A 17,517-nucleotide genomic window follows, 5' to 3' on the forward strand; every position below is an offset into this window, starting at 1 on the left:
GAGAAAAAGACGCCCAACAGATTTGGCTCTAGCTTTTGAACAGTTGGAGCTATTAGCGACTACGTCCACATTCCTGGTATTGGCGGTGTGCCCAGCGAAGTTGTTTCAAAGTTACGGACTCCCGCCGCACCAGATAGAACCGGAGAAGTCTAACACCCAGGGAAGCTGGTCTGCTTGATCTACAAAAGCTTCAATATCAGTGCCGAACAAGGAGCACGGGATGTGAAAGAAATCGCTAGAGAAGACTGAATGCTCGTGTGTGCTGAGGTCTAAAGCACAGCAACATCTCTCTCACGGCAGGCAGCAGTGCAGGCAGAGGGATTAGCCCAGGCCAGGCAATTACACTGGCTTAGCTCTGTTGACTAGTGCATTACTGGCAGAACCAGCAGCTTGCTTTCTCTACCACTGCAGAAGGAGAGGAGGAGAGAAAGAGGAAGAGGAGGGACGGTGAGAAAAAGGAAAGGAGACATGGAGAAGATGAGAGAGGGAGAGAATGACAATTGGAGGAAAGGAGAGAAAGGAGGTAAGAGGGCAAGGAGAAATGGGAGGAGAAGGAGCAAGATAGGAGAGAAGATGGACAAAAAAAATAACATGACAAGTCGAAACATGAGAGAAATTAGGAGGAGATGTGGTGAAAATGAGGACAGGAGAACAGGAGAAAGGTTGAAAAGGAGAGAATAATTGCCTGAGAAAACATCTCTCTCAGCCTGTCCTTAGAGTGCAGAATGTTAGGAGGATTATGGATTTGTAGCCTGAGGTCCAGACAGTGTGCGGCAGAGGTCAAGGAAGCATCTGGAAGCTTGGCCACAGTTATGAGTTGAGGTTCTCTTTCCATGAACTCAACCATGCTACTTAATTTCTCAATGTCCCTTCCTTTTCACACAGTGGAGCCACAGCACAGTTCTCCCTTACTCCCCTCCATCCCTGTATCACACTTATCAGCAAGAGTTCCACTGGCCCACTCCCACCGACTCCCACCAATTAACGGCTAGGCCTGTCAGTCTGCCTCTCTCCCCCACACAGAGAGAGGCCTGTGGGTCCAGGAACTGGGGGAAGGCTGGGGAAAGCCTGAGGGTGGTGGAGAGAGGGGAGCGCTGTGCAGAGCGACCCCTTTCCAAAGGCCTCCAACAGTGGGTAGCATAGCCGAGGGGAATGGGCCTCGTGCTGGGAGACAGAGGGTTTGACGGCCTCCCTAGTGGAAGAGGAAAGGGGAGATGGAGGTTGTTTGAAGTGGAGCCTCGGCTTGGTGAGTCCCACGGGGGGTGAGGGGATGGTGAGAGAGGGCTCATTGCTACTTCATTTCTCCATTTCCGTCCCTCTTCACACAGTGAAGCCACAGCACACTTCTCCGGCTCTCCCCTCCATCTCTATAGGTGCTTCTCAATATGCATACTACCGTGCTCCACACACTCCTGCTCCACGTTCCTTCTTTGATGACGTTCTCTTGAGTACGTTGTTTTGAGGGCCAGATGTTGGAGAACATAAAAATGTACATTTGCGCACTCCTGTGCTACTGCATTACTTTGGACCAATAGAGACTAAAAAAACAAATATTACATAAAGCAAATGCAACCTTGTGACTTCATAATTATCAGCTAGCTATATGTGAATCGCATTAATCTAGCTAGCCAGATAGTTTTAGATGTGAAAAACAACCTAAAATGAATGTTGTTATGAAAGGTAGATGGCCAATGTTAGCTACCAAAATCTTTGTGTCAGTTAGCCTGTGGTCTATGCACACTACAGATATTCTAGGCAGGTCTATGCACACTACAGTGGATATTCTAGGCAGGTCTATGCACACTACAGATATTCTAGGCAGGTCTATGCACACTACAGTGGATATTCTAGGCAGGTGTATACACACTACATTGGATATTCTAGGCAGGTCTATGCACACTACAGTGGATATTCTAGGCAGGTGTATACACACTACATTGGATATTCTAGGCAGGTCTATGCACACTACAGTGGATATTCGAGGCAGCTCTATGCACACTACAGTGGATATTCGAGGCAGGTGTATACACACTACAGTGGATATTATAGGCAGGTCTATGCACACTACAGTGGATATTCTAGGCAGGTCTATGCACACTACAGTGGATATTCTAGGCAGGTCTATGCGCACTACTGTGGATATTCTAGGCAGGTCTATGCACACTACAGTGGATATTCTAGGCAGGTCTATGCACAATACAGTGGATATTCTAGACAGCTGTATACGCACTACAGTGGATATTCTAGGCAGGTCTATGCACAATACAGTGGATATTCTAGACAGCTGTATACGCACTACAGTGGATATTCTAGGCAGGTCTATGCACACTACTGTGGATATTCCAGGCAGGTCTATGCACACTACTGTGGATATTCCAGGCAGGTCTATGCACACTACTGTGGATATTCTAGGCAGGTCTATGCACACTACTGTGGATATTCTAGGCAGGTCTATGCACACTACTGTGGATATTCTAGGCAGGTGTATACACACACTACTGTGGATATTCTAGGCAGGTCTATGCACACGACTGTGGATATTCTAGGCAGGTGTATACGCACACTACTGTGGATATTCTAGGCAGGTCTATGCACACGACTGTGGATATTCTAGGCAGGTCTATGTCTACTGTGGATATTCTAGGCAGGTCTATGCACACTACTGTGGATATTCTAGGCAGGTGTATGCACACTACTGTGGATATTCTAGGCAGGTCTATGCACACTACTGTGGATGGATATTCTGGGGCAGGTCTATGCACACTACTGTGGATATTCTAGGCAGGTCTATGCACACTACTGTGGATATTCTAGGCAGGTGTATACACACACTGTGGATATTCTAGGCAGGTCTATGCACACGACTGTGGATATTCTAGGCAGGTCTATGCACACTACTGTGGATATTCTAGGCAGGTGTATACGCACACTACTGTGGATATTCTAGGCAGGTCTATGCACACTACTGTGGATATTCTAGACAGGTGTATACGCACACTACTGTGGATATTCTAGGCAGGTGTATACACACACTACTGTGGATATTCTAGGCAGGTCTATGCACACTACTGTGGATATTCTATGCAGGTCTATGCACACTACTGTGGATATTCTAGGCAGGTGTATACACACTACATTGGATATTCTAGGCAGGTCTATGCACACTACAGTGGATATTCGAGGCAGCTCTATGCACACTACAGTGGATATTCGAGGCAGGTGTATACACACTACAGTGGATATTATAGGCAGGTCTATGCACACTACAGTGGATATTCTAGGCAGGTCTATGCACACTACAGTGGATATTCTAGGCAGGTCTATGCACACTACTGTGGATATTCTAGGCAGGTCTATGCACAATACAGTGGATATTCTAGACAGCTGTATACGCACTACAGTGGATATTCTAGGCAGGTCTATGCACACTACTGTGGATATTCTAGGCAGGTCTATGCACACGACTGTGGATATTCTAGGCAGGTCTATGCACAATACAGTGGATATTCTAGACAGCTGTATACGCACTACAGTGGATATTCTAGGCAGGTCTATGCACACTACTGTGGATATTCTAGGCAGGTCTATGCACAATACAGTGGATATTCTAGACAGCTGTATACGCACTACAGTGGATATTATAGGCAGGTCTATGCACACTGCAGTGGATATTCTAGGCAGGTCTATGCACACTACTGTGGATATTCCAGGCAGGTCTATGCACACTACTGTGGATATTCTAGGCAGGTCTATGCACACTACTGTGGATATTCTAGGCAGGTGTATACACACACTACTGTGGATATTCTAGGCAGGTCTATGCACACGACTGTGGATATTCTAGGCAGGTGTATACGCACACTACTGTGGATATTCTAGGCAGGTCTATGCACACGACTGTGGATATTCTAGGCAGGTCTATGCACACTACTGTGGATATTCTAGGCAGGTCTATGCACACTACTGTGGATATTCTAGGCAGGTGTATACACACACTACTGTGGATATTCTAGGCAGGTCTATGCACACTACTGTGGATATTCTAGGCAGGTCTATGCACACTACTGTGGATATTCTAGGCAGGTGTATACACACACTACTGTGGATATTCTAGGCAGGTCTATGCACACGACTGTGGATATTCTAGGCAGGTCTATGCACACTACTGTGGATATTCTAGGCAGGTGTATACACACACTACTGTGGATATTCTAGGCAGGTCTATGCACACTACTGTGGATATTCTAGGCAGGTGTATACGCACACTACTGTGGATATTCTAGGCAGGTCTATGCACACTACTGTGGATATTCTAGGCAGGTCTATGCACACTACTGTGGATATTCTAGGCAGGTGTATACACACTACATTGGATATTCTAGGCAGGTCTATGCACACTACAGTGGATATTCGAGGCAGCTCTATGCACACTACAGTGGATATTCGAGGCAGGTGTATACACACTACAGTGGATATTCTAGGCAGGTCTATGCGCACTACTGTGGATATTCTAGGCAGGTCTATGCACACTACAGTGGATATTCTAGGCAGGTGTATACACACACTACTGTGGATATTCTAGGCAGGTCTATGCACACTACTGTGGATATTCTAGGCAGGTCTATGCACACTACTGTGGATATTGTAGGCAGGTGTATACACACTACTGTGGATATTCTAGGCAGGTCTATGCACACTACTGTGGATATTCTAGGCAGGTCTATGCACACTACTGTGGATATTCTAGGCAGGTAAATACAATATGTATTTATTAACGTAGGAAGATAAAATCTTGTAGTCAGGCAACATATGAGCTGTTGAGTGATTTGGAAAGCCATAGTGAGTCAAAAAATAATATAATAATACTTGTAGGAAAAGTTTTCATCTTTAGCTCACAATCTGTGGATGATATACGATTAGAAAGATTAAAAAAGTATCTAAAACATCACAGCACAATTGAAAAGTATATGGCACATGGAAACCAAACGAGGGTGGTCTATGGTGATAGGTGGGATGGGCTGAGGTTTGGGAGTAAAGCGTTATGTTTGGCCTCCCGGGTGGCACAGTGGTCTAAGGCACTGCATCACAGTGCTAGCTGTTGGTTTGAGCCCAGGCTCTGTCGCACCCGGCTGCGACCGGGAGGTCCATGGGGCGACTCACAATTGGCCCAGCGTCGTCAGAGTTAGGGAGGGTTTGGCCGGTAGGGGTATCCTTGTCTCATCGCGCACTAGCGACTCCTGTGGCGGGCTGGGCGCCACAGGGTTGTGTTTGCACGCTGACATTGGTGCGGCTGGCTTCCGGGTTGGATGCGCTGTGTTAAGTAGCAGTGCGGCTTGGTTGGGTTGTGTTTCGGAGGACGCATGGCTCTCGACCTTCATCTCTCCCGAGCCTGTACGGGAGTTGTAGCGATGAGACAAGACAGTAACTACTATTTTTTTTAAATAGTTGATGTTTGGTAATGTATTATTGTTATATAACTGCTTTATATAAAATTACCATGTATATAAAATATGTACGTAAAATATGTATGTATAATGTGTATGTGTAATGTAGGTAGGTATATGTAGCAGAAAAGCTGTAAAAGAACAAAAAATATATTTGTCCTCTGAAGAGGAGGACAGGTGGATGGGTTAATAAAAAAAGAAAACATTTTTAAACGAGATGTGAGTGGGAACCTTATCATTCCGAAGTCAGAGTTAATTTTCTCTTGCTTCTGCTCAATACCAGCAGCCATTATTTTCAAGAAACAATTTTTCCATGGTTGTGTCATATTACATCAACAATCCTGGGAATATTTTAGTTGAAGCTTGCGTCGATGCATGCTTTGAAATGTGTACACACAAAGTACTCATCTGAGAACTGTCCTCTGTGCTCCATTTCGCATACGTTAATTTGGACTCTGATCGTTTCGTGCTCCAATTTGTATGCTCAGAGTACGCTAGAATGCATATTGAGAAACACCCTGTATCTCATTTCTCCCCAACTAATTAATCAACAACAGTTCCACTGGCCCACTCCCACCAGCTCCCACCAATTAATGGCCAGGCCTGTCAGTCTCCTTCTCTCCCCCACACAGAGAGAGGCCTGTGGGCCCAGCAGGCAGGCAGCCCTGGACCAGCCAGTTGTGAGGGAACTGGGGAAAGTCTGGGGGAAGCCTGAGGGTTGGTGAGGGAGAGGGGAGTGCCATGCTGGGCGAGGCAGTCCCAATGGCCTACGATGGCGGGTAGCAGAGCCGAGGGGAGTGGGCCCCGTGCTGGGAGACAGAGGGTTTGGGGGGCCCCCTAGATGGACGTTGTTTGAAGTGGAGCCTTGGCTCGGTGGGTCTCACGGGGGGTCAGGGTGGTGAGAGGGGGATCGTTTTGGTCAATCCATCACCCTGCTAATCAGAGAGAGAGAGAGATCTGGAGCATGGTACAGTACAGGGTCTGCTGCTGCTGCTGCTGCTGCTGCTACTACTACTACTGCTGCTGCTACTACTACTACTACTACTACTGCTGCTGCTGCTACTACTACTACTACTACTACTACTACTACTACTACTACTACTGCTGCTGGATATTCTAGGCCACTGCTACAGCTGCTACTACTACAGGTCTATGCACACTAATACTTTAGGCACTGCTACTACTATACTACTACTGCTACTACTAACAATATGCTACTGGAAGATAAAATCTGCTACTACTACTACTACTACTACTGCTACTGCTGCTACTAATGCTAGCTGCTGGAAACCAAACTGCTGCTGCTACTACTACTACTGCTACTACTGCTACTGCTACTGCTACTGCTGCCTGCTGGTGCTACTGCTACTGCTGCAATTTGCTACTGCTGCTGCTGCTACTGCTAATACTACTACTACTGCTGCTGCTGCTGCTACTACTACTACTATTTTTAAATAGTTGATGTTTGGTAATGTATTATTGTTATATAACTATACTGCTGCTGCTGCTGCTGGGTACTGCTACTGTGAGTGGGAACTGCCCAGCAGCACTGCTACTACTGCTGCTACTACTACTAATACTACTACTGCTGCTACTACTGCTACTGCTACTACTACTACTACTGCTGCTACTACTACTGCTGCTACTGCTGCTGCTGCTACTACTACTACTACTGGCCAGCCTGCTGCTACTACTACTACACTACTACTGCTGCTCGCAGTCCCAATGCTACTACTACTGCTACTGCTGCTGCTGCTGCTGCTAATGCTGCTACTACTGCTACTACTAATACTACTACTGCTGCTGCTACTACTACTACTGCTACTGCTGCTGCTGCTACTACTACTACTACTACTGCTACTACTGCTGCTGCTACTAATACTACTACTGCTGCTGCTGCTGCTACTATTACTACTGCTGCTACTACTACTACTATACTACTGCTGCTGCTGCTACTACTACTACTACTACTGCTGCTGAAATGTAATGACAAGCTGCTGCTGCTGCTACTGAGGGGTACTGCAACTGCTGCTGCTGCTTACTGTTGCTATCATGTCCAATGCTACTACTACTATCCAAGCTCAATAATTGCCCTAGGTTTAATTCTTGATGGCTGATGCTACAACTTTTTGCTCTATCTTGGGAATTGAAATAATGAGAAATAAAGCACATTTTGGTACTGCACTATGGCCTACTAATACTACTACTGGTATTTTAGTAAGATGTATGAAATCAATACTAATACTAGCGAGCTGCAACTTGACTAGCTAGGTTCACCACTACTAAAACTACTGTGCTAAATACTGAATCATTAAAGCTGCAACTATGAAACTTTTGGGGCTGCTACCAAATTCACTAGAAATGTGAGTATAAATCTGTCATTCTCATTGAAACAAGTCTAAGACTGGTAGATCGCTTCTATGTTGCTATTTTTATGATTCCTGTTCTCAAGTTTTGTTTTTGTGCTACTGCTACTTTGCTACTTCTGCTACTACTACTGCTGCTACTGCTAATACTACTACTGGTTAATTCTACTATTTCACAGCAGTTTAAAGAGTACAATGATTCTCTAAGCTATACCTGCTTGTTTTGTCACATAAACTGAAATAAACTCAAATTATTATTACTACTACTATTACTACTACTATTACTACTACTGCTACTTCTATTACTAATACTGCTACTACTACCACTACTATTATTATTACTACTACTACTACCACTACTATTACTACTCCTGCTACTACTACCACTACTATTACTACTTCTGCCAGGATTAGGAATACTACTTGCTAGAGCAGCTTGCTAGATACTACTGGGAAGCTGCGAACTAATACTACTACAACTGCTGGGGCTACTACTAATACTACTGCTGCTCCGACTACTAATACTACTACTGCTACTGCTGCTGCTGCTGCTGCTGCTGCTGCTGCTACTAATACTACTACTACTACTACTACTACTGCTGCTGCTACTACTAATACTACTACTGCTGCTGCTGCTACTACTAATACTAGTACTGCTACTGCTGCTGCTGCTACTACTAATACTACTACTGCTGTTGCTGCTGCTGCTACGACTACTACTGCTGCCCTCTACATTATAGCCATCGGGCGTCTGGCATTGCCATCGGCTATTGAGGAAATGTTTCCTTTGAAATCAATGAAAGCTGCTTCACTGCCCGTGCTGTGCTTACGTTGCATCATGTCCAATGGCAGCATCCAAGCTCAATAATTGCCCAGGTTTAATTCTTGATGGCTGATGCGCAACTTTTTTTCTATCTTGGGAATTGAAATAATGAGAAATAAAGTACATTTTGGTTGCATATGGCCTCTACTATACACCACTGGTTATTTTAGTAAGATGTATGAAATCAATAAGCGACTAATACTAGCGAGCTAGCAACATTGACTAGCTAGGTTCACAATTTAAACAAAAGCAACATGTGTAAATAGAGAATCATTAAAGCTGCAATATGAAACTTTTGGGGCAACCCGACCAAATTCACATAGAAATGTGAGTTATAAATCTGTCATTCTCATTGAAAGCAAGTCTAAGACGTGGTAGATCGGTTCTATGTTGCTATTTTTATGATTCCTGTTCTCAAGTTTTGTTTTTGTGTCGTTACTTCATGTTTTGTACACCAGCTTCAAACAGCTGAAAATGCAATATTTCTGGTTATGGAAAATATATTTCACAGCAGTTTAAAGAGTACAATGATTCTCTAAGCTATACCTGCTTGTTTTGTCACATAAACTGAAATAAACTCAAATTATTATTACTACTACTATTACTACTACTATCATGGGAACATCAAAAGAAATCTGCCAAGACCTCAGAAAAAAATTGTAGACCTCCACAAGTCTGGTTCCTCCTTGGGAGAAATTTCCAAACGGCAGAATGTACCACGTTCATCTGTACAAACAACAGTACGCAAGTATAAACACCATGGGACGACGCAACCGTCATACTGCTCAAGAAAGAAGCTTTCTGTCTCCTAGAGATGAACGTACTTTGGTGCGAAAAGTGCAAATCAATCCCAGAACAACAGCAAAGGACCTTGTGAAGATGCTGGAGGAAACAGTTACAAAAGTATCTATATCCACAGTAAAATGAGTCCTATATCGACATAACCTGAAAGGCCGCTCAGCAAGGAAGAGGCCACTGCTTCAAAACCGCCATAAAAAAGCCAGACTACGGTTTGCAACTGCACCTGGGGACAAAGATCGTACTTTTTGGAGAAATGTCCTCCGGTCTGATGAAACAAAAATAGAACTGTTTGGCGATAATGACCATCGTTTTGCACGGAGGAAAAAGGGGGAGGCTTGCAAGCTGAAGACACCATCCCAACCGTGAAGCACAGGGGTGGCAGCATCATGTCGCGGGGGTGCTGCAGGACGAACTGATGCACTTCACAAAATAGATGGCATCAAGCAGAAGTAAAATTATGTGGATATATTGAAGCAACATCTCAAGACATCAATCAGGAAGCTATATGGGTCTTCCAAATGGACAATGAACCCAAGCATACTTCCAAAGTTGTGGCAAAATGGACAACAAAGTCAATGCATTTGAAGTGGCCATCACAAAGCCCTGACCTCAATCCTATAGAAATTTGTGGGCAGAACTGAAAAAGCGTGTGCGAGCAAGGAGGCCTACAAACCTGACTCGGTTACACAAGCTCTGTCAGGAGGAATGGGCCAAAATTCACCCAACTTATTGTAGGAAGCTTGTGGAAGGCTACCTGAAACGTTGGACCCACGTTAAACAATTTAAAGGCAATGCTTCCAAATACTAATTGACCCACTGGGAATGTGATGAAATAAATAAAAGCTGAAATAAATCATTCTCTCTACTATTATTCTGACATGTCCCATTCTTAAAATAAAGTGGAGATTTTAACTGACCTAAGACAGGGAATTTTTACTAGGATTAAATGTCAGGAATTGTGAAAAACTGAGATTAAATGAATTTGGCTAAGGTGTATGTAAACTTCCGACTTCAACTGTAGCTACAGTATGCTTCCACAGACACAGACAGGTCTGGTAGCAACAGCCAGACCAGAGGAACAGAACTGGACACTACACCGTGTCTCTGAACCAATTAGCTGAGGCTCCATGAATTATCAGGATATAATTAAATATAACATTCCCAGACTAATACTGTAGATCTAGTGCTGCTCCATAGTGAGGAGTATTTGAGAACCATGAATAAGATCCTCCATTAGGGCCAGTGTGTGTGTGTGTGTGTGTGTGTGTGTGTGTGTGTGTGTGTGTGTGTGTGTGTGTGTGTGTGTGTGTGTGTGTGTGTGTGTGTGTGTGTGTGTGTGTGTGTGTGTGTGTGTGTGTGTGTGTGTGTGTGTGTCTGTGTGTGCGTTCATGGCTTCAGTGTTCTTCTCTGACATAATTGTGTGTCAATGGTGACTTGTGATGAGCTTAGCGTATTGTTTTCATGTGTTAAGGTAAGTATGAGGGCATGAACAGGCTTATTGGCTACCCGGTGTACTGTATGTGAGGAGGCTAGTTGGTGTGTCTGCTGTGTCTATCAGGATAATGAGGACTGTGGTCTACACTAGGGGAAGATGGATTCATGTACTGCACACTGCAGTACTGAAGTCATAGACAGTGTCTAACAGAGTTAGAGTAGGAACAGTACCATAAAGACAGTCACTGGTGCAGGGCTTGTCTAGCTGTACAGAGTTAGAGTAGGAACAGTACCATAAAGACACTCACTGGTGCAGGGCATGTCTAGCTGTACAGAGTTAGAGTAGGAACAGTACCATAAAGACACTCACTGGTGCAGGGCTTGTCTAGCTGTACAGAGTTAGAGTAGGAACAGTACCATAAAGACACTCACTGGTGCAGGGCTTGTCTAGCTGTACAGAGTTAGAGTAGGAACAGTACCATAAAGATACTCACTGGTGCAGGGCTTGTCTAGCTGTACAGAGTTAGAGTAGGAACAGTACCATAAAGATACTCACTGGTGCAGGGCTTGTCTAGCTGTACAGAGTTAGAGTAGGAACAGTACCATAAAGACACTCACTGGTGCAGGGCTTGTCTAGCTGTACAGAGTTAGAGTAGGAACAGTACCATAAAGATACTCACTGGTGCAGGGCATGTCTAGCTGTACAGAGTTAGAGTAGGAACAGTACCATAAAGATACTCACTGGTGCAGGGCTTGTCTAGCCGTACAGAGTTAGAGTAGGAACAGTACCATAAAGACACTCACTGGTGCAGGGCATGTCTAGCTGTACAGAGTTAGAGTAGGAACAGTACCATAAAGATACTCACTGGTGCAGGGCATGTCAGGCTGTACAGAGTTAGAGTCCATGTCACTGGTGCAGGGCATGTCTAGCTGTACAGAGTTAGAGCAGAACAGTACCATAAAGATACTCACTGGTGCAGGGCATGTCTAGCTGTACAGAGTTAGGGCAGTACCATAAAGATACTGGACACTGGGTGCAGTCCCTGGCATGTCTAGCTGTACAGAGTTAGAGTAGGAACAGTACCATAAAGACACTCACTGGTGCAGGGCATGTCTAGCTGTACAGAGTTAGATAGGAACAGTACCATAAAGATACTCACTGGTGCAGGGCATGTCTAGCTGTACAGAGTTAGAGTAGGAACAGTACCATAAAGATACTCACTGGTGCAGGGCATGTCTAGCTGTACAGAGTTAGAGTAGGAACAGTACCATAAAGACACTCACTGGTGCAGGGCATGTCTAGCTGTACAGAGTTAGAGTAGGAACAGTACCATAAAGACACTCACTGGTGCAGGGCTTGTCTAGCTGTACAGAGTTAGAGTAGGAACAGTACCATAAAGACACTCACTGGTGCAGGGCTCCCTCCTAGCTCTAACAGAGTTAGAGTAGGAACAGTACCATAAAGACACTCACTGGTGCAGGGCTTGTCTATAAGTACAGAGTTAGAGTAGGAACAGTACCATAAAGACCTCACTGGTTCAGGGCATGTCTAGCTGTAGCAGAGTTAGATTAGGAACAGTACCATAAAGATACTCACTGGTGCAGGGCTTGTCTAGCCGTACAGAGTTAGAGTAGGAACAGTACCATAAAGACACTCACTGGTGCAGGGCATGTCTAGCTGTACAGAGTTAGAGTAGGAACAGTACCATAAAGATACTCACTGGTGCAGGGCATGTCAGGCTGGTCCATGTCACCGCGGTAGTAACCATTGCGGCAGATGCAGATAGTTGCGGCCTCGGCTGCAGAGCGGCTGTTGGAGGGGCACTGCAGACAGAGGCCTGGACCCTGGGTTGACTTAAATGTCCCTGGGGGGCAGGCTACAGGGGGAGAGAAGGACAAAACAACATTAGTTATTAAGATAATGCAAAGTGTTTAGGCCTAGGGCAAAACATGTACACAGTACACTGCCTTGCATCCTGGCTTGACGTGAGGTAACTCGCGTACAGAGTGGGAGAGGGGACAAATTACATCAAAAGTCACATTAGATAATGCCAAAGCTAAATAGCAATTTTCTGTTTATCATTGTACGCGCGATAGAAGAGCACAATATGTCTCTCTCTCTTTCTCGTGCTTTCTCCCTCTCTTAAATCTCCGTCTTTCCCTTTCTTTCTCCCTCACACTGCCCTCCCTCCCTCCTTCCCTCTAACCATCCCTTCAACCAAATCTCTCATCCCATCACTCTGTCTTACTTTGTTATAAGTGACTACATCCAGCCCCGTTGATTTCCACAGTGATAAGTCCCCCTGCTTCAGCAACAGCTGTAGCAGATTCATTCCACTATGTTCTCTAATGTAAACGGAAGGCCGGGGAACGAGGGGAAAAGAGGAAGGACAAAGATGATTGTGCCTGATATGACTGCGTCCCTAAGCTCAGGCAATAACCTACGTCCATTTCGCAATCCTGCAGGAATAAAATGGGGGGGAAGGAGAAAGAGAGGGATTTTACAGAGGGAGGGAGAGGGATTTTTTAATAACTGTGATGAATGCCTAATATTTTAGCTAGCTTCCTCATAGGGTTTAAGAGGGGCTACAACCCGGGAATAACTGGGCCTATAAATGTAACAGGACAAGCCACTCACCGTCTCCATCTGCAGTTATGTTCTGGAGTGAAACCGTAATGTAATGGCTTGGCTGTGGGTGGGAAATGTGGGGTAGCGCTTTTGCGACTCGCCCAATGACGGCACATTCCACCCTTCTGATACGACCCTTTGGATTACACGACTTCACCGTATAAAGTAGGAGTGAGGATTGGTCTTCAATGTACAAATATAACACTGAGGTCAGGTTTGATGGGAATGCGGGAACAACAGACAGGTAGGTAGATGCCCAATTTTTAACTAGGATTTTTTTATGTGGAAAAAAAAAAGTCTGGACCCCACAAGCTAAAACCAGGGCCCGCAGTCATGTCACATTGCAGGAAAAGGACCAACTTCAAGCCCTACCACTACAGTAGTATGCGAAACACTGCAGAGGGACAAATAGAGAGTTACTCCCTACTGTAATGAGTGGGGAGCATTCGCTCCACAGCCTCTCAGAATGAACAGAATGAACCATCGGGAAAGAATGTAGAGCGGCGGTACGGCACGGCTGAAACCTTTGGACCTTTATATCAACAGCCTTTTAAGATTTCATTAAATATTTTATGCTTCATTAATATAAGAACAGAGAAGAAGGGTTTTGAGGCGAGCGTCTGGTTTATGGCGCCGTTAAATAGGCAGGTTTCACTTTTTTACGAGTCCTCCCTCCTGTTCAACTGGCAACTCTAATGGGCTGTTAGACTAGGGATATGAGATCGGGAGGGAAGGAGAGATAGAGAGAGATAGAGATAGAGATAGAGATAGAGAGAGAGAGAGAGAGAGAGAGAGAGAGAGAGACAGAGAGAGAGAGAGAGAGAGAGAGAGAGAGAGAGAGAGAGAGAGAGAGAGAGAGAGTGGTTCTATACCCCAGACAGTGAGATATAGCCCAGCTCCAACAGTACCGTCAGTGGTTCTATACCCCAGACAGTGAGATATAGCCCAGCTCCAACAGTACCGTCAGTGGTTCTATACCCCAGACAGTGAGATATAGCCCAGCTCCAACAGTACCGTCAGTGGTTCTATACCCCAGACAGTGAGATATAGCCCAGCTCCAACAGTACCGTCAGTGGTTCTATACCCCAGACTGTGAGATATAGCCCAGCTCCAACAGTACCGTCAGTGGTTCTATACCCCAGACTGTGAGATATAGCCCAGCTCCAACAGTGTTCCTTACAAACACAGAGGAGGCTAACACACTAACCTGATGTCTGGTCACACAGCACACAGTGACACATCACAACAGCCACCAAGCACCGTACCACCAACTAGGATAAAAAACCACACAGGCTGCCCACATCGACCACAAACGCCCAGTAAAACATTAGAAACACCCGATAAAGAAAGTAGCGAGCGGTAGAAGATAGGAACAACCACGACCGACATATGCTCCTAACATGAGTACTACTAGCTGTTCGGTTCCCCCTGGCGAAATGTCTAACCTAAAGGTTGAATAAAGAATAGTGCTGTGTAGGCTATGTGGAGGTGTAGGGGAGAGTGTAACCATTCAATAAAACACATTATGCTGCATTGGCTTCCACACTGAGAGGTTCAATCTGGTGAATGTACTATAAACATGAGTGTGGAAACTCGTAACAATTAGACAGGCCATATGGGGAATTATAAATCCCAGCTGGGCCATCCCTTTATAAACCAATAACCCTTTAAACAACAAAACACTTCCACAGATCCACAGCCATTACTAGGAGGGAGAGGAGGAAAAATGATATGTCGCTCGTCATCTTTTCATGTGTCTATTAAAGTGGCCATGAGAGTCATGGAGTGGACACGCGAATGGACACCACGCACTCAATCAACTCATTTCGCCGACCACCACGAAAGGGCCCACAAAAGTCCCATGTGTGTTTAATGAGGTGTTAACAGTGTGTGTAAGTGTGAGTGGCCTCGGCCTGTATTGACAGACAGCAGCCTAGGGCCAGATAAACAGAAAGACGAGAGCAGAGGAGGAGAGGAGAGAAAGAGGCGAGGAAGACTGGAGGCTGTGTGCAGAATTAGCTCTTCAGGTCAACAACGCTGTGGTTGTGCCCGCAGGCAAACATGCATATACATACAGTACAGACTCAAGCACGTAAACACATACACACATACTCAGATCCTCACACAAATGCGTACATACACACAGACACACACACACACACACACACGAACAGATCCTCATACCCACACAAGCACAAACACACACAGACAGCACAGACCCCGTTAAATCAATTCTACTTCCACATTTTACGCCAATTGTCTAGCGTCTGTTCAACAGGACGTGGGTTAATTTCATTCTCCTCCTGGTCTACCTGCCAAGATGATGGGGTCAGCACGCACGCACAAACATACAGACTCACACGCAGACAGACACGAACAAATACACACTCACACACATATACACACACACACACACACATGAAAGAGAAAGACCGCCTCTGTCTGTGTCACTCTGCTCTGCATCCGAGCTGTGCCTTTTTCTAATCGACCTTGCATATTATGTGCATGAAGCTACCGCATTAAACCCATTCATTAACTACTAGCTGAGAGAGAGAGAGAGAGAGAGAGAGAGAGAGAGAGAGAGAGAGAGAGAGAGAGAGAGAGAGAGAGAGAGAGAGAGAGAGAGAGAGAGAGAGAGAGAGAGAGAGAGAGAGAGAGAGAGAGAGAGAGAGAGAGAGAGAGAGAGAGAGAGAGAGAGAGAGAGAGAGAGAGAGAGAGAGAGAGAGAGAGAGAGAGAGAGAGAGAGAGAGAGAGAGAGAGAGAGAGAGAGAGAGAGAGAGAGAGAGAGAGAGAGAGAGAGAGAGAGAGAGAGAGAGAGAGAGAGAGAGAGAGAGAGAGAGAGAGAGAGAGAGAGAATCAACTATTAAAGACTACCAGAACCCACTGGATTCTCCAATTACCTTGAATGATCTACAGGACCAAATAAAAACCCTCCAACCCAAAAAGGCTTGTGGTGTTGATGGTATCCTTAATGAAATGATAAAATATACAGACCACAAATTCCAACCGGCTATACTTACATTCTTCAACATCATCCTCAGCTCTGGCATCTTCACCAATATTTGGAACCAAGGACTGATCACCTCAATCCACAAAAGTGAAGACAAATTTGACCCCAATAACTACCGTGGGATCTGCGTCAACAGTAACCTTGTGAAAATCCTCTGCATTATCATTAACAGCAGACTCATACATTTCCTCAATGAAAACAAGTACTGAGCAAATGCCAATTGGATTTTTTACCAAATCACCGTACAATAGACCATGTATTCACCCTACACACCCTAATTGACAACCAAACAAACCAAAACAAAGGCAAAGTCTTCTCATGCTTTATTGATTTAAAAAAAGCCTCCGACTCAATTTGGCATGAGTGTCTGCTATACAAATCGATGGAAAGTGGTGTTGGGGGTAAAACAAACGACAATATAAAATCCATGTACACAAACAACAAGTGTGCGGTTAAAATTGGCAAAAAACACACACATTTCTTCACACAGGGCAGTGCGGTGAGACAGGGATGCAGCTTAAGCCCCACCCTCTTCAACATATATATCAACAAATTGGCGAGGGCACTAGAACAGTCTGCAGCACCCAGCCTCACCCTACTAGAAACTGAAGTCAAATGTCTACTGTTTGCTGATGATAATAATATGCCATTTAGCAGACGCTTTTATCCAAAGCGACTTACAGTCATGTGTGCATACATTCTACGTATGGGTGGTCCCGGGAATCGAACCCACTACCCTGGCGTTACAAGCGCCATGCTCTACCAACTGAGCTACAGAAGGACCACGATCTGGTGCTTCTGTCACCAACCAAGGAGGGCCTACAGCAGCCCCTCGATATTCTGCACAGATTCTATCAGACCTGGGTCCTGACAGTAAATCTCAGTAAGACCAAAATAATGGTGTTCCAAAAAAGGTCCAGTCGCCAGAACCACAAATACAAATTCCATCTAGACACCGTTGCCCAAGATCACACAAAAAACGATACATACCTTGGCCTAAACATCAGCGC

General features: G+C 45.1%; 1 protein-coding gene across 3 annotated transcripts in view; it reads right to left on the minus strand.

Moving 5' to 3' along the window:
- The window catches only part of LOC118402179 (ephrin type-B receptor 1), a 365,365-nt gene that overhangs the window by 88,904 nt on the left and 258,944 nt on the right, over window positions 1-17,517 (minus strand). For all 3 annotated transcript variants that reach the window (XM_052477046.1, XM_052477045.1, XM_052477044.1), the window contains exon 4: window positions 12,590-12,745. In XM_052477046.1, coding sequence (XP_052333006.1) covers window positions 12,590-12,745 — 156 coding nt within the window. The remainder of the gene's footprint in view (window positions 1-12,589; window positions 12,746-17,517) is intronic.

Source organism: Oncorhynchus keta, chromosome 23 (assembly GCF_023373465.1).
Source record: "Oncorhynchus keta strain PuntledgeMale-10-30-2019 chromosome 23, Oket_V2, whole genome shotgun sequence".
Taxonomy (NCBI): domain Eukaryota; kingdom Metazoa; phylum Chordata; class Actinopteri; order Salmoniformes; family Salmonidae; genus Oncorhynchus; species Oncorhynchus keta.